Genomic DNA, 23,151 nt, shown 5'->3' with positions numbered 1-23,151 from the left:
TTCCCAGAATGGAGATCTGGGATATTTTTGTTCACATCTTGATAGTTTTTATTGGGCAATAATTTATAGGCCAGCTGCTGTCAGCATAATCAGAGTTTAGTATGATTTCTTCTTTTTGCTCAGCAGTGCTATATTTATTGGCCTGTTAAGTTTCATTTTCGTGAGGTGCAGCCTGAGCCAGTGGAACATAACTTTGAAAAACTCCCGCGAACAGTGTCTCTCCATGCACTTTATACTCCCCCTCATGCTTTATATTCTCATAATATATTAAAGACTTTTAATGTCACTTTCCAAGAAATATCCAACTTTTACTCATAAATAATTTTTAACAGTTTTGAGTTTTCTGAATATTTGTGTTTTTTATTTTTTTATTCCCACTTTCTCACAAAATGTCAAGTTCAGGGGCAAAGCCTGATTGACTGACCCACATTAGACATTTCACAACTGTCTAAGCATAGTTCAGATGTCACCAAACCCACTCAAGAGGCCTCTATGGAGTTCAACAGGTTATCATTTTCCTACTGTTTGATTTGCGGTTACTCTGCTTCAGTAACTGTAAAGAAATTAGTTCCCGGCTAGACAGGAACTGGTAAAACGAAAGTGGTGTTGGTAGAGGTGTTACTGACATGGACATTCTTTTTTCCTCTGTAAGTGATATTTGTCCTGTCTTGTCCCAGTGCGTTTTCTAAAGTCTTTTCTTATTCATTATTTGGTTGGCTGCTTTTTTTTTTTTTCCCCCTTTAACATGTAGAAGTAATCACTTTTGGTAGAAGCCTTTTTCAGCCATTTCTTCTTTGCATTCACATGTGTATTTTTTATGGTCTGCAGCTAGCTCTCGCTGAATATAGAGCTGGTCGTCTGCCTCTCGTCCATGAAGCTGCTCTTTCCTTGTTAGATGTCAGTGCACTCATGCATGCATCTAACACATCATAGAAGAAATAGATGTGAATTGGGACTACAGAGCTAAACACTACTGAAGGCTGCCGAAAAGAAAAACTGAATCCAACTTGCACAAATGAAATCTATGTCAGAAATTTACACAGCTCCTCTGGCCTTATACATGGTACACTAAATTTGTCCTATCACATATCTATTATTGTTTCAAAACATGTGTTTTCAGGGCCAGATTTAAACTAAGAATAAATGCGGGTTTTCCAGCACAGACACAGCAGAAAAGACCCTTCATTATCTTGCTTATATTTTCAACCAATTCCTGCTCAGACAATAAATTAGCCAAAGAGGGATGTATTTTTCTCTTCCATGGAAATGCTGATATTCTTAACTATTTTTTTTTAAAGGACATAAAAATATTCAGACACAAAGTTCACTGTAGTTGGGCATATGAAACCATTTTTTCTAGGAAGAAGAAAAAAAAGTTCAGTTCAAGTTATATCAGGAGTGCTTTTTTTGTACTCTAACAAGTTAAAATTTGAAAAGAAAATCTGCTTTTAAACAACAACAAAATCCATTTGGTTTCTTTTTAAAAAATGCCAAAAGATACAATCTTGGAGTATGATCACTTTAAAATTCTGGGAGACCTTTCCTCGAGCAATGTCGTGAAACTGGCCCTTCCCACAGAAATTTTTTGCTGTTAGTGAATCAACTTTTTTTAAAAGAAGATTTATAAAAACCTCTTCAAGAACTCTACCAGAAGGCCCCTGATGTTTAAATATACAGGATTCAAGAATCAGAATAACTTTTAAGCTGAAGGAGGGTTGATTTAGGTTAGATGTTAGAAAGAAATTCTTTACTGTTAGCGTGATGAGGCACTGGAACAGGTTGCCCAGAGAGGTTGTGGATGCCCCATCCCTGGAAGTGTTTAAGACCAGGTTGGATGGGGCTTTGGGCAACCTGGTCTGGTGGAGGGTGTCCCTGCCCATGGCAGGGGGTTGGAACTAGATGGGCTTTGAAGTCCCTTCCAACCCAAACCATTCTGTGATCCTATGATTCTATGATTCCTCATTACTAGGGAGTCCCACTTGTTTTGACTGAACCATTGATAGCATGCTTCTACCCCTGCGCCCATCCAGTCCAATTCCATAGGGAAAAGGAGTACATCGCAGTTGCATTGTAGGCTGTTTTGGCATCTTAAGTTCAGCTTTTTGCACTAAAGTGTCCTGGTTCAATCCTGGATGTGTGCTAATGTGTTAACTGTCACATGGGCATCACCAGATGCTGAGAAAATCCACCTCTGGGTCAGGTTTCTGTGTAGCTTGAGTTTGCCTCTAAAGCTGTGGCCAAGCAAACTTAAACTGGATAGACTAGACTATTGCAGTTGGAAGGGACCTACAGTGACCGTCTAGTCCAACTGTCTGACCAATTCAGAGCTGACCAAGTTAAAGTATGTTAGTAAGAGCATTGTCCAAATGCCCCTTAAACACTGACAGTCTTGGGGCATCAAACACGTCTCTAGGAAGCCTGTTCCAGTGTTTGACCACCCTCTTAGTAAATAAATGCTTCCTAATGTCCAGTCTGAACCTCCCCTGGCACAGCTTTGAACCATTCCCATGTGTCCTATCACTGGATCCCAGGGAGAAGAGCTCAGCACCTCCCGCTCCACTTCCTTCCTCAGGAAGATGCAGGGAGCAATTAGGTCACCCCTCAGCCTCCTTGTCTCCAAACTAGACAATCCCAAAGTCCTTAGCATGATATAAGCTTTGTTAAACAGGAGGAAGAAGTCAGGAAAAAAGATACAAAGAAAAGAAAAACTGAAGAATGAAAAAGGTCCAGTCAAAAATGACCTGAGTTCACGCAACCTGTGGTCCCGGGTGAGTGCCATGGGTAGCCAAAGGCTCAAGCAAGAGCAACCTACACCTGGTAGACCCCAGCAAAGATGCCTGGAGGTCAGAGCACTGGTATCTTTTGCATCTTGAGGACTGGCTTTGTGGGATGTCTTCCCAAAGCAGTACTGATGTGGCAGAGCACAGGAGTCATATACTCTACAGTATACCCTTGTAATGGTTGAGTCAGAGAAATTAGAGATGGAAAATGCACTTAGGTCACTTGGTCCATTCCCCAACTGTTTAAAGGTTGCTCCCTACAATGTGTTCTTCATTGCTTTGTCTAGTCTGCTTCCCCCTTTTCCCTGGGGGGACCATTCCACGTAGCAATAGACCTCATTGTTAGGAAAATTTTCCTGATGTGCAGCCTAAATTTTCCTTGGCTCACATTCATCCCACTACTTCAGTTAAAACCTGCTAGTCAGCTCTTAACTTCTCTCCACCTCAGGCCCTTTTCTTCCATCAGAGGAAACAAATGAGTCTGATTGAGTAAAGCCCTGTGTGTTTAAAAAATAATGACATCCTTACCTCCTAAGAGTGATAGTCAATATAGAATTAACATAAAATGTGCAAATTGCCTTATTTTATACAGAAGAAATAAATAAGCCCCTGGAAGCTTTTATCACATGTTGGTTGGCATAGCTTGAAAAGCCCAATATCTACTACCATTTAATAAAATACATGGAGTCAGGTCCCATCTGCAACACATCAAATTGCTCTGGCTGGTCAATCAAAGCTCCAAGTCCCATGGAAATTTGTATCACCTAAAGGCCTGTGAGTTCTCTTTCCCAACAAGATTAGGGAATAGAACCATATACCACTTCACTGGTGACATATAGCATGGATCGTGGGACACTGGACTGGTGTCACCAACACTTTCACTACATTGGAGAACCTTGAAGAAGCTGTGAGGTTTAGATTTCAGATCACAAATAGCCAAGTTAACCTAAGAATTCAGTGTATTCTCCTAGCAGAGCTGCACGACTTTCTGATATTTTGACTGCTGATGGGGAGAAGAAATGTCATTTTCTATTGACCCAAAATAAATACTGTCAAAAATTTTGAGGAAATGGATAAAGCACGAATGCAGACGAAACAAAATGCTTCAATTAAATTTTGAACTACTGGCATGGATTTAATATCTTTAATAAAACAAATATTAAGAAATAGAAACATTGTGTGGCATTTTTCAGGCTTTTTTTCAGGGCGCTCTTATTTTTGTTTTGTGACAAAAACAATTTGTTGCCATCGCCATGAATCACCAAGTGCTTCAGCTGGCACTAATCCACATTCTTCTGTTCAAAATATGTTTTGAATGACAGTTATAAGCACTAAAGCCCTTCATGAAGGCTGTTTCAATAATATCTGTCTCTGAATAAAATGAGATTTCAGCCAAAGTTCAAGATAAATGGGAAATCCAGACTGAGTAGTAGATGGGAACGATGTGGATCAAATCAGATGTCGACATTATACGTTGTACAGCAAGTGTCTGGGAACCACTTCCACAAGCAAAAGCAGTAGTGAGAAGTTACTGTTTCTGCCCAGCTTATTTTAGAGAGAGAGTCTGCAGCAAAACCCAGCAAGAGGTTGTGGTATACTTTTCTGTCTTCAACTTCTACATTACTGAATTCCTCTTCATTGAGAGGAAGATTTTGGTTTCATGATATCGCTTACTATTAATAATTACTTGTGCTGTTAGGGTGTTTAAAAATCTCCTTTCATGCTAAACTCTGCACGATGGCAGAATAAAACCAGTCCTTGTTCTGAAAATGTACAACTTAGGTGTAAAAGAAACGGGGGCAGAGAGCAATCAGGATTACGGAGGAGTAAATGGACAGCATCGCTCAGTGCAGTGGTCCTGGCACACCCAGGAGAAAGGATAGAATCTCATCCATTCGCACCATCTGAAAACCTGGCCCAGAGTATGGCACCTTTATTTCCTTTAAGGCCAGTACTAATTGCGTTGCGTCTTACAGCCTATCTGTTCATGGCTAAGTCGAGAACAGAGCTGCAGTGTCTGTCAAGGGCAAAGAAAATTCCACCTGGGAGATGACCAGAAGCATCCGAGCAAGCACAAAATTTTGCGTCTTTTAACTCGTGTGTGGAGTCGTGCGAGAGCAAGGTCTCCCAGCTCAGCCGCCGTGTCCAGGCTCATTCAGCTCCCGCACGATCTGGGAGCGGTGCTGCCTTGCCTCGGTGCTTCTCTGGCACAGTGGTCTCCAAACCCACTGAGGCTGGACGGGCTCTGTATTTCTTTTGCATCCTGTGGGTTATGTGAGCAGAGGGTTTCCCAACCCATGGGAATGAAGTATGTGGCTTCAGTCGCTGGCAGGGTGACTCAGTTACCCCCTCCCCAGCACAGCTATGCGTCAGCATGACCGCTGTGCCCTGGGACAGGGACAGCCGTGGCCACAGGGTATCCTTGCCCACACTGTTGGCGTAGTATCTTCTGCCCCTTGACATCCAAAGAGCATCTCTCACCATGCCAGCAGCTGTGGGCTCAGGGTATAGCCTTGTGGTTATGGGTGCAACCAATATCCTGACACAGGTGTCCTGAGTAATTGCTCACAAACTGAAATAAATTGAACAGAAACCCAAAGAACTCTGCAAAATGCTGTAGTGAAAGGTCTGGGAGGAAGCTGGAGGCACACAGGCCGTATGGCTTTGTGGGCAGAGATGGGTGTCCACAGGGGCATCTGGCAGAGGCTACCTGCCTTATGCATCCCAGACAGCTATGCTGAATAACCATCTTGTCTGGAGGAGGGAGCTCACTCCCAGGCTCTGCGTGCTGCCAGCTTGCAGCTGGGCTAATGCGAAGGAATGCGCTCCCTAGCAATGCTTCTTTATAAATTATTTTTACTGGGGGATTTGAGTGTCGTTACAGTGAATGTGTGTACAAATATTGGAAGAACAATGTGCGCTAGAGAAAACAAAGCGAAAAACCACCCGGCTTCCTATTCCTCCTGGGTAAACCTGTGATTTCTCCCACCTTCTTGAGTTGCAGCCTAATACAATACTGTACAGCCTGCTGCCTCCTTAAATAATTCCTGCTGGAGTAGCAGACACCGAGTACATCACTCAAATCCCATGAAATTGTTTAGCTTCCAGTTCCACATCCTGAGGAGTTAAATCTCTGGGAGAAGGGAAAGACCTGGGTGTCCCTCTGGGTGCTCTCCTGGCACAGCATAACTCCTGGCCTGGGGCTGGAGTCGGATATTTTGCAGAGGTTTCCAGTTTTACTGTCAGTCCTATTCTCCTGAGCTCCCATTCGCCTCTTCCAGCTCCTCACACATCCATCAAGGCTCAAATAAATGTGATATATTGATGCTTCACCAGTTTGAAATGAACTGCAATTACCAAACAGAGGATTTGTTTCATTTACCTCCAGACATCTACAAGTCAAGCATCTGGCTTAAACTAGTTGGCTATAGTCAGGGGAGAGGGATGGACACAGCCAGAAGTCAAATGCCTTCCTACTTATTTTAAACACTATTCTTAGGCTAGGATGAATCACATGCTGAAAGCCCCTGCCTCCCCATGGCTGTAGAGGAACCTACAAAACCAAGTTTTAGATAAATAAGGTGTGGTGACTTGAAACCCACCCTCAATATTTGTTTATAAAGCAGCTGTGGAACATGAGATCGGTGTGTTTAGAATTTTGATGGTGGAGCCAGACAGAGGTGTGATGATCACCCATGGTGACTCTTAAGAACACCCTGGCCTCTAGCCCTTAAGTTTTGCTCATCCAGAGTGGTTCGGATTTCTTTAGTTGAAATCCAAAGAAGCATCTGTCAATTATAAAATGAATCTTGCCCTATAAATTGCTGCCCTCACAAATAAAAAGGCTGTAGAAGAGGAGGAAGAAGGAGGCACTGATGATGTCCCAAGAGACAGAAGGCCAGCAGGGGATTTTTAATAATTTAACAGCAACTGGAGTGTGAGCCCATGAGGTTATTTCTACACAGGACTTTGAACATGCACCAAGACATTATAACTTTCAGCCCCTCACTCTCTGACATGTATCAAAATGAATAATTTAGAGAGGAAAGTCTCCTGAACTGTTTGCCACGGGTTATAAGGCTCTGTTGCATCAGAGGAGCCTGGACATGCCATCTCTGCAGGTGGTGGGAGACTGCGGGAACACGGTGCAGGGACGGTGCCAGCTGCACCGGGGTTTCTGTCCTTCTTCAGCTGCTCTGCTGACGGCTTCAGATGCTTTAGGAAACTTTTGTTTGTGAGCTGCACTCCAGCTTTCGACCGGCGGAGCACCATGTGTGCAGCAGCAGCTCGGCAGCGCGAATAATGCTGCTAAGCAGTCGGAAAGAGGCAGCGGGGCTGACAGCGCCCAGCCAAATTTGGGTGGTTGCAGATGAAAGGCAAGGAGAGCAAAGAAAACCTGAGACAGAGGCAGCCTTCTTGCCATTGAAGCGATGCAGTCAGAGCAGCCACTTGTTTCTTGCAGGACTTAAGTGGTTCAATTAAAATAATTCCTAAGAGACGTGAGTCTCTTGAATGCACCGAGTAGAGAATAATGCACTTTATTGAATGTGACGCCCGTGGGCAGGACCTCTCTTTGCACAGCAGTGAAGCCCTTTTGTGCCACGGTGGGGCTGCCCAGACATACCTGAGCTGGTTTTTAACCAGCTGGCTCAGGCGCTGCCAGAAGAGCTCAGCATGGGCTGTGCACAAACCCTGCATGAGAATTTGCAGAAGCGAAGCCTGTGGCCGCAGCCTTAGCAGAGCCTTGGCCGGGCTCAGGCTGGCTTGGGTCGGTCGGGACTGACGTGCTCGCTTCGGCAGGACCCTACCCACAGACAGCCGCTCTCTGTTGTCGGCTCCGGAGCCGGTCGCTGCACCCATGCGAGAGCCAGCAGCAGTTACCAAGTCAATCCGAAAGCTGCTAGTTCTGGCTACAGGCTCTGGTCCGGCTTTGCTGTCAGGATGGCGCAGGACCAGACAGCTCGGAGTCTAGACTGCAAGGGTGTTTAGCATCTAATATCTTTGGCTGTAGGACCACAGAAATCTCGTTTCTTTAGGAAGAGGCTCAGGAATAGCGCTTTTCCCTCCCTGCCAGCTGGATCACATTCGTGGCATCTTTGAGAAAGAAGAGCATTACCTTCGCAGCTGAATATCTAATGCAACAGGCAACTTTTTCAGGCTTTTTCTGGATCTGCGTGCTATGTAAACTGTTCTCAAATCCCTTAGACAGCTAAATGAAGCCAGCTCTAACCTTGGTTGATAAAGCATCAGCAGCTGCACAGTAGGATTTTCTGAAGTTATCTGTACAGAGGAATATGGCTGTGTGTCTCGCTCAACTCTGCTGAGAGTTTCGTCAATATTAGCTCATGAAAGGTTACTATTTGAAAACAACAGGATAAATCAAGTAAAACTATCAAGAGTGGGAGAAGATGCTATTTATTTACTACCATGTTAAATTGAAAGAGGGAAAGATGGGTAGAAATGAAAAATATTCCTTTTTTTTTTTTTAACCATAGAGTTTCCCCCTTTCTTTCCTGTCCTGTATTTCCTAAATAAAGGAGGAAGTGATAAAACTGTCTTTACTCTTGCTTTTTTAGTCTATGGAGACTACAATAGGCAAATCAAAAGCCAAAATGTTTTTAAGACACTCCTTTTATCTTCTTTTATTGAAACACATAAAACTAAAAGGTAGTGAAGGCTATCTATGAAATGTCTGTCTTTTCACCTTTTTTGCTAAGCATATCAGAGGAAAAAAAAAAAATCTTATCAGCCCTAGGTAAAAAACATGATCAAACAGGGCAGTTGCTTTGTCTTTCAGGTACAGACACAAATACATGGACAGGTTTATATAGAAATACATATACAGTAACCAAAACCTCAAATTCAAATACACCTGAGCTTTGGGGAAGTTTGTATATTCATTCAATCTTTGTGGCTTGGGCTCATCTGTAACAGAAATATTTGCAAATAGACAGAATACTTCCTCTTTAATCTTATCTAGCGATCTGTCTGTTTGTCTGGGTTTTTCCTAGAGATGGCCTCAGATCCTGATATCTGAGGGCTGCACAGCTAAATTAAGGCGAGATCATACCGAACTTCACAGAGGCATTTCTTTTCTCTTGTTTAACACGAGCATTTGTCTCATTTTAATTCATTGGGATGAAAGACAGCGCAGCCACGCAGCCTGGCTCAGCCACCGCCAGCCCTGTGCTTAGCCCACCTTTGGGAAAATATCTTCTTTTGACTGATGGATATTTGCTCTGTGGGCAGACTGTGGCTGAGATGAACAAAATGGCTTTGCCAAGAGCTCTGAGCCGTCTTTCCTGGGGCTCTTCCAGAGCGCTGAGCGCATCCCAACCTTTGGTTCCTATCTCTGGTGCCTCTGCCGGGCCAGGCAGCATCCGAGGGCACCTCACCAGCTGCTCTTTAGGTCACACATCTCAGAGGGGCAAGTCCTGGATTCATGCCCAAGAGCTCTTTGCCCATCCACAAAGAGGATTGTTCGAGGTTTCACGCCTTCGATGCCACCTCTAGGCAAGCCACTGCAACTTGGCAATGGGAAAAAGATGGTGAAATACTGGGACCTATCCACATGTGCCTGCCTAATTGCTGTAAATTTATGCCCTTGAAGAACCCCAGGCACCACTGGCAAATGAAACAGAGAGACTTCAGTTAAGCACCGCGCTGCCTTTGGTTCACGCTCTCTCGGAGGACGAGAGGTTGATGAGGCTGTTTTGTAGCTGTTCAGATCAAATAGCGCTTAGACAACTACCCTGCATTGTATCTTGAACAATTTATCATGGCCCTTACCTGCATTGGTAATTACAATTACCCCTGAGATTTAGTGCACTGGGAAGGGCTCCAAATTCAACAGAGCCAAGCCATGCAGCACGGATGGAGAGAAATAGGAAAAATTTTCAGAGTTTTATTGTGTTATTTCCTGTCTGTGTGTCCCCACATTGCTCAGAGGGGTTTTGTCACCTCCCTGGGCATTTTATCATGGGTGACTTCTCACCACTTCAGATTCTCCTCATTCTCTGTGCGAGACCTCACCGATTCCTACCAGAGCTTGTGTGGTTAACGGGTGAGAGGAGGGGAGCAAGCACATCTGAAAGGAATGCAAGAAATATAAACAATTTTATTAACAAGACCACAAAACTATTTTTTAATATATGCAGCCATTTACGAGGAAGAAATAAACAAACAAACAGAAAAACCCACTGGAAGACGTGGTCGGTGTGAGAGAGCACAGTGAACTGGCACAGATGGTACGGACAGGGCTGGGTAGGGTCCCTCTCCTCCACCCTACCTCCACCATGGGCTGTCCCCAGCCAACGCCAGCCCCTATGAGCAGGGTGAGCCGGTGCCGAGCTCGGCACTAGGGAGGTGGGGTGCCACGCGCATCCTGCTGCGGTGCCAGCGACGATGCCAGCTGCGTCAGGGCTCGGGCGATGACGGAGAGATGGCTGTTCATCGTCCGCAGCTCTGCCAGGATGTCACTCACATTTGCTGACGCCTGCTCGGAGCCTGGGGGCATGGTGTGGGCAGCTGGCGGTGAAGAAGCAGCTCCTGGAGCCCTGTCTCCCATGGGTGCTGCCTGGGGATTTCCATCATGGGAGGGGTGTGGGGGTGTGCTGCTGCAGCGCTTCATGCCTTCCAGGGAGCCCGTTCTTATGGGTGGCTGGTCTTCCTCCTTCCCTCGCATGGTGGCAAGCGTTGCAGAAGCAAGGAAGGGCAGCCAGTTGATGAGATGGGTGGCACTGCCGGGTGGGACTACCGGCAAATAAAGTCCAGGGTGCAGGGATGGAGTAGAAGCAGGTGGTGCAGGAAGAGAAGGGAGTCCAGGGTGAACAGTGGCAGCAGAAGCTGATGTTGATGGTGGAATAGGAGGTGGTTTAGGATGTAAGGCTGCAACACAGGCAGGTAACGGTGGTGAAAATGATGCAGTACCAGTGTCAGAGGAAGAGGAGGGTGATGCTGGAGCTGTGAAAGGTCCAGGTTCTTCAGAGGTTGGGGGTGAAGTGGCAGCGGGTGGAGCATCAGGCGTGCAAGGTTCTGAATCTGCAAAGAAGACACATCATGAGCTCTGATTCACATGTGTAATTACATACGTGGGCTGTTTCTTCAGTAGGATGAGGCCTTTTTCATTCAAGGGGGAATTTCATCAGCTGGTAGTGATGCTCTTTGTAGACCAATTAGAAAGGAACAGACATACTCGAAGAGAAAAGCCTACTGTAGGTAAACATGCAACTTAACATTATAAATCTAATTTATCCTTCCACTCTCATTCTTCATAAAGCCTGCGGACAGGCCTTAACATTTTTCTGGTTGATGTCTCATAGGTATGCACTAGTTGGTGAATTACCTACTGTTTTCCTGGCCAGTCATGGAACGATGGTAATGTCCTAACTGACTCAGATCTCCCATGGAGATGTGAGGCTGGACGGCTGCTGCCAGAGCCAAAGTTAATTACTGCTTCATAGAGGGTCCCAGTTCTCAGCATTCTTGTTTGAACAGACAGGTCAACACCAGAACCAGTAAGAGCTAGTTGGTGGCTTAAAGTCTTCAATAATTTTAATTTTTGTGTGAAAGTATGACAGAGTTCACACAATTAAACTTAGACATAGATGCTTGCCTGTAGACATTTAGCAGCTTCAGCTATGAAAATCAACAAAGAAGAAACTGAGAAAGAAATTGTTGACACTGTACATCCCAGCTGGAATGCTATGCCACCTTGCAAGCAGTTCAGTGGACCTCATCCAACGTCCACTGAAGTCATTAGAAACATGCTTGCTTGGACTGAGCTCAACATATTCAGTGTAGGATGATAGAGCAGCCTCGGGAATATATAAAGACTTGGAGAGCCACGCTATGGTCCAAGGTGCTGTACCCACTGTGCTCAGTTGGTAAATACTGTACGGTAAGGATGATCCTATTTTTACAATCATTCTGAAAGCCAGAAATGTAATAGGAAATGTTAGCCTTTCAACAGTCTCAAAGATCTGCGTAAGTGGAATTACTATACCATGCCACTGATCTTTATTTTAGCATTGGGAACACATTATACAGAAGGTGGTGAGATGCTACAGGAATGGTCAGTGTAAGACAGATGGATTTTAAAACTACTTCTGCTGCAATTAAGTGCAAATTTTAAGGCACTGCTGTGGATACAAAGACACAAATTAATAGATTTATCTAGGTTAAGACAACCTGGAGAAAGCCAAGTACTGAGGTGTTAACACCATGCTATTATTATTTCTGGCATCTAAAAAATCTGATGTGAGAAATCCATTTTCATTACTGGCTGGTTTGGTATTCCAGCTAGCAAACTGAAACTGCCAGTCAAAAGCAAATGAAGGCTTTTCCTTGTCATTTCTAACACCAAACCAATTGGACGTGAAGCCTACAAAAGTCCATCTTTGTTCCACATGGGACCACCATGTTTTCCCTAACAAAACACACATGTTTGTTGGAGGGAATTATGACACAAAATTCAGCATGCCCTTATGTCCCTGAGATTTTTATGGAAAGTTACTGCAAGTTCCTTGAAACAGCTTCCTTCCTTTGTGTACTGGCTTTGCTCCCAACACGGAGTCCCTGCCTACAGAGGCGCTCGATCCCTGTTCACTAGAGGTGGGCTGAGGATGCTGGATGTCGGGTTTCCAAAGTGTTATTGATTGGGTTTTAGTTTTTCAAAACAAAACCAAAAATAAAGCACAGCTTAAGTCCAGGTTCCATTTTCATCCAAACCACCAAAGTTTGCAAAGGGTGAGATGAAAGGTTCAGGTTTGGCTCAACCATAGTGTTAACCAGAACAGTGTTTACGGTCCATATATAGCATGGCTAATCCCTGTCCACACTGGCCAAACAAACCAAATTAGGTGTAATGTTGTGTCACACATTGGAGAGCTGAGGAAGCTCAACGAACCTTGAGGTAATCTGCTCTAGCACTGTGACAAGTAACTGTCACAAATTATTCTTAAGTGGTTAAAGAATAATTGGGGTTAAATTACAAGGAGTAGTAACTAACATAGACAAAAATAGAGACAAAAATCTGGTCTCCAAAGGCTCTTCTTTTAGCTGCAATCTTTCCAAACAGCATGGCTTCCCTATCAGAAGCCACAGCTTTGTCATCCCCCTAATCCCCCCCTAAGATTTATTTATGCCATGCAGCCTTTTAAACACATCTTGCTCAGCTTGATCAGGCTCCCATACTTCCATCTAAGAAATTCCACATGGGCGTCTGAGCACCCGTGCAGAGAGCCCAGCGTTTCCAGGACATGTGGAAGCTGTTGCACCGCTCAGAATAAACGGCCGGGTCTGTGCACAGCTGACGCGGTGCAGTCTGCACTCCCAGAGCGATTGCTTGTCTGGATGGGGTCTGACCCAGCTGCTCAATATCCAAAGACCCAAACCGATGATGAAAACTGCAGAATCTCAGCATTGCTGAGGTTGGAAGGGACCTCTGGAGACTGTCTAGTCACAAGCCCTGCTCCAAGCAGTGTCAGCTAGGGTCAATATTTTTTCTCCATGCACAACATTACTAGGGCATGTTTGAGAAAGCCCAGGAATATGGAAGTCGTAATCACATTGGGGAATGGAGCAAGCTACTCCAGTTGCTTATCATATACAACAGAATTATTCTATTTATTTCCTTCCTCTCTAATTTTGTTTGTTTTATCTGAATGTTGCAAGTCATCACAACTCTAGTGTTTGCTTTTTTCACTTTTTTGTACAGCCCCAGCAGAAAGACAGTCTTCACAACTGGAGCATCCAGGTTCACACTCATTCCAGGAGGTGTCAGATCTGCATCTATACAGAGCTGTAGCTAAGTGGGGATGGATGGATGCCTGCAGAGAAGAGAGATGTTGAAGACAAGGTGCTCAGACAAGTACAGTGACCTTCCCTAAACGTATCAACCCACCTGTGCATGGTCTTTCAGCATCCTCCAGTACACCCAGTCTACAGAAGATGGGTAGGTACTATAGCATACTCTCACATGCAAAGACTGACTGTTCAAGGCAGGCTTGTAGCTTAGAAAAGAAGTTATTTCACCAGTGAGGGAAGGTAATCCAAGACTCAGAAAAACTGGGTTGGGGTCCACTTCATCTAAACAACTGAATGTAAGTGTCTAGTGAAGAAATTCCATGAAAGCACCTGCATTTTCTATGTTGAATACTGAGGGAAAGCCCCCAAAGGGAAGGCTTAGTAGATACATAGGCTGTTTCCCTCTGAACAGCCTCAGAGTCACTTACTTCTTTCTACCAAGTGCGTAGAGAGCTTGGCCTCACCCTTCAGGAGGAGTTGTTTACTGAGATGGGATTCAGGTCACCTTTAGCTTTAGCAGCCTACAGTATAAATGTCTACATCTTATCTAATTCCCTAGCCTTTCTTCACAGTCAGTGGACTAAATAGGTCTAGCATCACCTCTTTATTGCTGCAATGAGAAATATTTGTCCCCATGTCTTTGCTGGGAATAATGTAGGATAACTAACTCAGGTGTGGATGCCATGCACTGAAAATGCCTACGTTTCAAAAGAGAACTCCTCCACCAGGTGTATGAAAATAAGATGGGTGTGCAGCTTAGAAACAGTGGATGTCTGACATGCACCACCCTCCTGATCTACTACGGAGCTCCCAAACAGAAAGCAGTTGCACATCTTTGTGTTACCTATTTGCAAGTAACAGGGAATACTTCTGCACTGCCACCTCTGGGAGGACCTTGGGGTGTTAAAAACTCACAGGACTGTAAACAGGCCAGGTGACAGAGTAATGAGACAGAGCAGGGGAGCACCTCCAGGAGAAGAGTTCTTGTCCTGCCCATGATGATGGATGTTACCAAAAGATTAATGGGCTGCCCTGTGAGAATGGGGAAACTGAAGTTATTTTAAATGCATTCATCTGTATGAGAAGAGCATGCATTTAACTTTTCAGGCAGTCTTGGCTATCTTAGCTGCTTTTGTTTGACTACTGATTTTATCTGCCTTGCAGCCAAATTGCTGCAAACTCTGATTTCTTAGTCTTTTGTCAGCTAACAAGGGAAAGGTCTGTGAAGGAGAAACCTTGAGGGAAAAGCAGGGACATGACTTTCCACTGGCGAGCACACTGCATGGGATTCAGCTCATCTAACACTAGCTGTTTAGTTGGCATCTAGTGCAAGGCAGTCATCCCAGCTCCAGCTGAGAAAGAAGCACCTCTGGGGACAAGCCATCCCAAGCTATCAGGTTCCTAAGAAGGGTGGGAGAATCATGGTCTGGAGTGTCACTCCCCTTCCAGCACTTCTTGTAGGACTAAGTCAACAATCTTAGGTGGGCTGACTAACTTCTAAATGGCTGAAGCTGGGTGAGATGGATTTCTCACTTTATATACAGATGCAGCAAGTAATTTCCTATCAAATCAGAACAGTAGATATGTAGTGCTGCCTCTGTGTTCCCGTGGAAGACATAAAACCATGGAAATAAGGTTTAAGGTGCAAGAGAGTAGAGACTTAGGCCCCTAGAGTGCTTCAAGAAACAAACTGGTGGTTCAGAAGGTGATAATCTTTCAAGTGAGCCAGCACTGAACACACAACCTATTTCAATGATAAGGTTTAAGACGTTGAAATGAGTCATGCAGTCCCTTCGATGACACAGTAGCCTGCAAGAGGCCTTTGTGCACTGTCCTTTCTGCTCAGGTTTATGAAGTTCCTCTAAAGCTAGCAGCGTCTGCATGTGTGCCTGCGAGACCGAGTGCGTGCACGCACTCCCACTTTGTTTTGCAGCTGCTTCCCAAGAAAGTCTAAATATACACCTGCCTCCTCTTTCTGGTAAGAAGTGAAACTGAAGTCCTAACAGCTTGTGGTAAATGAAAGTCCAATGGCAACGTTTGTGCAAGCGAGGGCGGTACGGCTTTTGCACGGACAAAGTCCATCTTTGGGATCTGAATCTGAAGCCATCCCTCCTGTGCTGCTGAGGTTTGATTCGGACACAGAGCGGCATTGCTTCCCACTGCTGGTCTGCAGTCACGCTTAGAAGGGCTTCGAGCTGTAAATCAAGTTTAGAAGGGAGAGACACTACTGGACACTACATTAGACAAGGTCTGAACAAAAACATCAGTGTGAGCACTCCAGGATCAGTGTTTGCATATGTGTGGTTTCAGAAACTGAATTTGGTTCTAGATATTGTCTAGCATCTTTTCTTTTTAGAAAGCTAAACTAGCTCTGAACATTCATGTGCTTGTGGGTGAGCGGTTTGGAAATGCATACGAAATTCATAAAAGCATTAGGTAGCTTATTGTTAATTATTTTTTAGATAAAGCAAATCACATTTATATCCTAGGAATCCGCTCCTCTCTGGATACATGGAAATATCCCAAAATATTGTATATACCAAAGTATTGCAATCCTTAATGACAACAGTGATTTCATGTAATTAAATATGCCCACTCAAGATCAGGGGTCTTGTATGAAATATTATTTTGAAAAAACACATTAATGGATCACAGTGTTCAAAATCAGCCCTTTTCCTCTAGTTTTCAAATTCAATCTCACCTGTCACTGCCACAATAAAAGACCAAAAAAAAAAAAAAAAGGAATTTTGGAAATAATTGTAGATTACCAGAACTATGCTGTAATAGGGCACGTGGCAAAATCTGTCCAAGAGTTCCAGACATTTCACAAAAAATACCCCAACTCTGTCTCTCTGCTGTCAAATTAAAAACCTATTGGCTGAGTCACTTCAGCAAGACTCCTTCTTTTGACCTCTTGCATTTTAAGCAACCTAATAGCAATCCACGAGCTACTCTACAGATTTTAATTCGCTTACGAGTTTTTCTGACTTCATAAAGCCATGCATCTCTTTGGAAATATTTTTTTTTTAAAATTGTTGTCTGTTTCGCGGTCTGTTTCTCTTCTTTCAGGTACAATACACCAGGCCTAGCTGGACAGGGCTTTATGTGACTAATCACATTATGACTCCTGTGGAGTTGTGCTCTTTCAAAATTTCTTGAGTAATAGTCTGTTATGAATACATACTTATTCCCATGTCATGCGAACAAATTTGTTCTCACAGTTTGTCATGGGCCATCTGCTTTTTCATCTTTGTCCCTGGCTTAATTTCAGTGAGATTTTATTCACTTCCTGACAAAATGTGCTTTTTTACATTCATTTGGGACCAGATTTTCCAAGAACCTGAGGTCCTTCTTTGACACCTATGGGACAAAGCCAGACTTTTCGAAGAGCTCAGCAGCTCCTGTTATTTTCACAAGAGTCCCTGAGGATGCCCTGACATCTCAGCGTGGAGAGGGAACGGGAAAAGAGGAGGTAGGCACGTTGGAGAGGTAATATTGTTGGGCAGCAGGCAATTCCTCATGACAATATTCATTGCCTAACACATTTTTCCCACTGTGCTCAAAGCCCTGTGCAGACGAGTCTCACACTGGCTGCACTTTATGGGGGCCAGACTGAAACACATGAAAAATGAAATGCCTTGACAGAAGTCCACAATGGAGCCAGGAGCAAAGGCCGCTTTCATCTTCCCCATCAACTGACATTGCCAATGCAGCCCTCTGATAGCTCCTCTACCCTACCCCTCAATTAATGCATCTTCTTAAATTGGGGAAGCCTTTTTCTTTTCCTTCCCCTTTGCAGCACAGAAATAAGGCACAGCACAAAGATCTGTTGTGTTTAAGGAGACTGCTAGCCCAGCCCTCCCCGTAGCCATGCAAGGACATCTTCTCTTCTCCACCCATATGTGGTCCCCTTCTCAGAAACAATGAGGATGGAGAAGTGGCTGGAGAGAGCATTTAAGTCCTCTGAAACAAAAATAAGACTGACAGCTACTTCCAGATACCCAAAAAGAAACAGTAAGAGGAAGAAAGCATTATAATTGATCAGACCACTTTGTCCATTTTGCCTTGTATTTTGCCTCTGTCAACAGTCTTTAAGTGCTGCCTCAAAGGAAGCTATCAAAAAACCTTCAGTAACAGTTATGCCATCATCTGCTGTAGGAAATTTTCTTGACATTCCATTAATGAATCAGGTTTCTGGCCCAGGACAGATGTTTCCACTGTCTACGATCACCTTTTATACAATGCAGGCCAACAAATTTGATTTAAGATCAGGTTCAAAACAGACTGCATCTGTATGGACTGCAACTGGAAGCAGAGCTGGTGCTTGATTACCTCTGTGAATCTAGCCATTAGCTACAACAAAAGGTTTTTCCTGTCTTGAAGCAGATCGCCTTTCCAACACGTTTAATTCTTCTGAGAGTCTTGTTTTCTTTCCTTAATGAGTACTATTGTGTTTCTAAATGTCCTTATTATGTTCTTATTAGCCCTGTAAACATCCCATCCATTTTTTTAATTATTTTTATTTTTCCTGTTTCTTTTTTTCTTTTTATGTTTTTTTCTTTTCTTTTTTCTTGTTCGTGTGCAAGGTTTTGGTCTCGATTAACTCCTATAGCAATGAGTTTCTCAGGTTAGTTTTGCGTTGTGTGAGGAAGTTTTTCCAGTTACACAGCAGATTTTTGATACTAATCAGCCAGATAGCATTTTCTCTGAAACCACCTGAGTATCTACTCTGCACCTTTCTCAATAGCATTTCCTGCCACACGTGGCCATAGAATAAACCTGTGATTGCATGAAATTCAGCAGGTACTAAGAGACGCAAAAGAGAAGACGTAGGATGTATGTCTTCCGCCTTCAGCTCAAAGTTGGAGGCAACCAGGAACATTATAGAAACAAATCCTGATGTTCCAGACATTTGGTTGGTTTTTTTTTTCCTTGCTGGTTTGAGATTAGTTCAATTTCTTTGTATATATGCTCTAGAGATTTCAAAACAGATTCAGATGTTAATAAACCAAATGCAGTTATATTAACCTTTTTCCAGGAAAAATATGAGACACACCATGCAATCTTATGGTTTTAGTAGCCAGTGAGTCAAGTCTGGAAATTTAGTACACATGAGTCAATGAGATTTCAGGTTCCTACAGAAAGTCCAGCAAGGACATTGTTCAGCCAGCAGTGGACAGGCCTCTGTTGCCTACAGTGCATGGCTCTTGGGCTGATTAATGAAACCAGCTGCATCCAGGCTGGGTTACCTCTGCCAGGTTATGCTTTAGATGGAATTATCCCTCTCAAAGGCTTGTCACGCCGGTGGTCCCCACTAAAACACAGTACCTATATCTTTTCCCGGGTAGATACCATCTGACTGCCCCAGCACAAGGCTTCTGTTAAGCCTTAGAGTCTACATAAGAATTTTATACCATACCAGACCGATGGTCCATCAGTCCTTATCTCATACTGACTCTCAGACTCTGGAAACTCAGTACTTAAATAGAAGAGATGACGAAAAAGAGTGCAGGAAGTCTCTTGTCTGATCTTGAGCAGGAGGCTGTTGACCCTCCTTGGTGAGCAACAGTTGGGTGAAAGAGGGAGAGGCTGAGCAGGAGGCCATGATTAGACAAAGCACAAGAGAGTGTCTCTCCAAGATTAGCTTGGCTGTTGCACTGCCTAAAAGTCTGCAGCCCAGAACCTGCTTGTCAAGCTAAAAGTGGACACTTTGGCTGTACAATAAAGAGCCCCTAGGTGATCTGAAGATGACAAGGGAATGATCTTGACTTAAGTATACAAGAAAAGTAGGAACTAACTCATGTAATTTGTTAAATTTTCATATATTTCCCAGTATGTTTCATCCCCAGAGGGATGGTGCCAGTTTTAGGAAAATAATTTTGTAATGAAAATCCCCTGAAACTGCACAGCCTGCGGTGCTTTTTTCTCGTCTTCGTATGCTGAGGAATGGTATAGGCTGTATCTTTCCTACAGAGTTAATCTGGGTAGGAGACAGCCATATCTGAACACCTGAGTTATGCCAGTCTGGACATGAATTATTTCCCTGAATGACCCTACTGCATCTTTGCTCTTTATGAACTTTCCCGAGTGTGTCAGGAGAGCCAGAGGGGAGGAGGCATATCTCATAATTTTTTTTTATTTAGATACCCTGGGATTCTTTCCCAATCTCTTCTGTTAGATGTGGGGGAACTTGTTTACTCCAAGGAAAGGCTTTCGGGAAAGTCCTGAAAGATTCAACTCACTCGTGATCAAATCTGGGCCCTCACTGCAAAGTGGGTGAGTGCCAGCCCATGGCCAGATGGGACCCAGGCTGCTTATCCCCTGCTCGGGGCTCCTGGCCTGAGCTGAAACCACCCCCCAAGCCTGAAAGAAGTTCTTAACAAATGCAGAGTGGGTGCCTTGAAGATGCACCTTTCGTCCTATCTTTCATTTCAACTGCTAGATATGCCCAGGCAATCGTGGCAGACATCATGGAAATGCTGTCTTCACAAAGACATTTTGTCTCCAATAACATTTTCATTTTACACCCAAGTCTAGCCGGAGGTGAATTCTTTTGTTTAATGAAGAGCCACAGCTCCTTTGGAACAAAATGTTCTCCTGTAAGCTGGGTGAGCCGCTGGTTTTATTGAAGAACAGTCCTGCAGACCAAGACAATGCTGTACTTCACTACCCTTTTTGAATTACCACTCTGTCATTTCCCAGAGGAACATGATCGGCCGACCACTAAACTCTGCTTTAAGATCTTATGCCCGATCTAAATGAGACAGAATGAAGCCCTGGAGAGATTTCAACCCTTGCTTTGTTGAAACAACATTGCTTTGTTTGGAATGTATTTGCCTTTGTACTGGGGAATGAAAATGTAACCCAGTGCCCAGTTTTGAAATATATAAATACAGCTCTTTTGGTAATGTAGCATATATAAGGAAATCCATAGCATACGCTTTTTCTTACACAGCCCTTTTTCTTGGAGATCTTCAACCAGTTTTGAAACCTTCAAGCCTTGCGCCTTGTGACAGCTCGGTAAAGGAGGAACCTATCATTTTTGTGCTACAGGCTGGCACGGTGACACAGTTAGGAAATCTGCAGCAGACTTGAAATGAAACCCAGACCTGCGTTTGCAACATTAAACTCAGCCTTCCCCTATGTCCAGTTTGATTACACTAGCCAGTAGCCACCCAAATGTACATGACACCCACTCACAGCTCCAGTCACTGGACACCACCGCTTGGCTCCCAGGTCTTCTCTATGCTTAACTTTAATACCCTTAGATTATGATCTGAATTGATCTAAGGATGTGATCCAGATCATTTCACCATACGGTTGAATCCAACTATGACAACAGTTGGACAACTGAGACAGTTGGACCTTTTCCTACCCCTTCTCACAAATTCACTGTTGCTTCAATGCACCTTGGGGCAGAGATTTCATTAACCCAGGCTCTTGCTTTACCATTAACTGCATATGGCACAACACCTTTACCAGCTGTGTACCAGCAGCTGGAGAATTTCGGGTGTGATGTGCATGACAAGGATGGAGGAACAGCACTAGGAGCTCCCCGGTCCCTTGTCCCTCCACGTACCCACCCTTCCGTGTCCTCCTGAAGAACTAACTGGAGGAGACGTTCACCCACTCAGAGAGCAAACACACACGTCAGCCCTGCACAGAGGCACTTTTGTGTCTCTGTCTGAGTCGGTGTCCTTTGATCACCACAGGTAGCGACTCCTGTCTGATATTTTAGGCTACTCAGGGTGGGCTTGGATGCTCCCTGGGTGGAGGGAGACACCTCGTCAGGGCAGGAAGGAGTGATTCAGCTGCTCCTTGCTCCGAGTCAATATTTACTCAGAGGCTCTGGGTTTGGGGGAGGGATGGTCTCTCTCCAGGGTCACATTCCCACCCTTCTGAGCGAGGTAGCTGGAGCCACCAGCCCACGAGGGTGCTACCAGCCTTCTTCTGGGAGCATGCCCTCTTTTTTTAGGCTGCATTTTGGATGCAAACTGGCACGCTGTGTCCGCGTCTCTTTTTCTTGTTTTTTTTCTAATTGTAGTCTGGAGTTTTCCTTAATGGGACAGAGAAGTCTTTGAGAGTGGAAATGTGCTCTTCTCTTTGTTTCTGGTAAGACATAACACTGGCCTCGTGGGACCGCACTCCAACAGGGATATTTTAGTTCTGCCTGGCTCAACTTCTTGCTGGCCCGCGGTCTGATTGCTATTTGTCACTGGGACTGCAAGCGCTGGGGAACAGAGACTGCCCTCACTGCGGCTGCTCTAGTAGACTGGAGCCCTGAATTTGGCTGGGCTTCCCAAGCATTTCCACGAGGCAAATAGTAACACTAATTTCAGCTGGACACAGTATTCCTTGCTTACATTCCTAAAGGGACGTGTTGTGCTGCTCTTGCCTTGTTCTACACGTTAAACGTATTGCTAGGTTTCACCCCGGGGGTTGTTGTGTCTTGCTGGTGGATGATTATATTCCTCTGTTTGAAAGAGTGAAGATGAAAGAGCACTTTGAGAACCCTTTTGATAGATGGAGATACCCTCTGGCCCAGCCCCCGATATGATTTTGTGAAGGTGTTGAGTACGTCCCACCCTACAGACATTGGTCTCAAATATACTGGTGTAAAACAGGAATAATAATTCCATTAGCATCAGTGTCATGACGCCAGCATAATCATGGGAGAAAGAGAAGAAATAGGCCTGCAAGGATTTTTTTTTTTTTTTCGGTTTTGGGGGGGAACCATGCTGACTGTAAAACCACAGCAAAATTATTTTTAAATGAGAAAAATTTCTTTAAGACAGATCAGCCCCTTAAAAAGAGAGACAAATGGAATGAACTGCTGCAGTTCAGAAAGTCCTGCGGTATTTGGGAAACAGGGCAGTTTGCTGCAAAGAAAGGAGTAAATAGTCAAAGCCAGGAGAGTTGCAAAAAGAGAAGGACCCAGAAAATGAAGTTTCTTATGAATTACATTATCAAAACTTCTCATAGCACAAGAGATGAGATTGTAGAGGCAAGTTTATTCTCAGCACATGCGTGGAAAAATGTAAACCTCAGTAAGAACCACTGAGTAAACCTGAGAAAAGAAAATGACTGTGCCTGGAAATGTTTAGGGGATGATGTTTGTCAATTAATGAAATGAGAGGCCACCGTTTGCAGCTTCGTACACAGCAAAGATGTACACAGACTAAGTCCAAAGAAGGAGATTTTTTTCTTTTTCTCCTAGTAAAAGGAATGCAGAGAAATTTTGCTGTGTGCTTCATCTGCAACAATTTATTTTTTTTCTTTCATAAAACCTGGTGATTATTGAGAAGAGAAAGTTATCTCTGTGTGGCTGGACAGGGGGTCACAATTACTTACACCACCAGGTTCCCGTTTGCCTTCAGGTTTGTTGTTTTTGATGACAAGCCTTTACCACTCGGTTTCTTAGTTGTGTCAGCAGCTTTCCCAACAGCGTAGTGATGCTTTTTGTGTTACGCTGTGCAACCAGGAGAGCAGCTCAAGCCAAAAAGCACACATCGAGATTGTACTCCCAACTTTAAGCAGCCTCATGGTTTGACTAAGTTTGCATCCA

The 23,151-nt window shown here is 44.1% G+C and overlaps 1 protein-coding gene across 2 annotated transcripts in view; it reads right to left on the bottom strand.

Annotated features, from left to right (window-relative positions):
* Nucleotides 1-9,955: 9,955 nt before the first annotated feature.
* RUNX2 (RUNX family transcription factor 2) overlaps nucleotides 9,956-23,151 on the bottom strand; it is a 161,806-nt gene continuing 148,610 nt past the window's right edge. For both annotated transcript variants that reach the window (XM_054820106.1, XM_054820107.1), the window contains one exon: nucleotides 9,956-10,820. In XM_054820106.1, the coding sequence (XP_054676081.1) occupies nucleotides 10,138-10,820 (683 nt within the window). In that variant the 3' untranslated portion in view covers nucleotides 9,956-10,137. The remainder of the gene's footprint in view (nucleotides 10,821-23,151) is intronic.

This window comes from Grus americana, chromosome 3 (genome assembly GCF_028858705.1).
Source record: "Grus americana isolate bGruAme1 chromosome 3, bGruAme1.mat, whole genome shotgun sequence".
NCBI lineage: Eukaryota > Metazoa > Chordata > Aves > Gruiformes > Gruidae > Grus > Grus americana.
This window is presented reverse-complemented; position numbering and strand designations above follow the sequence as displayed.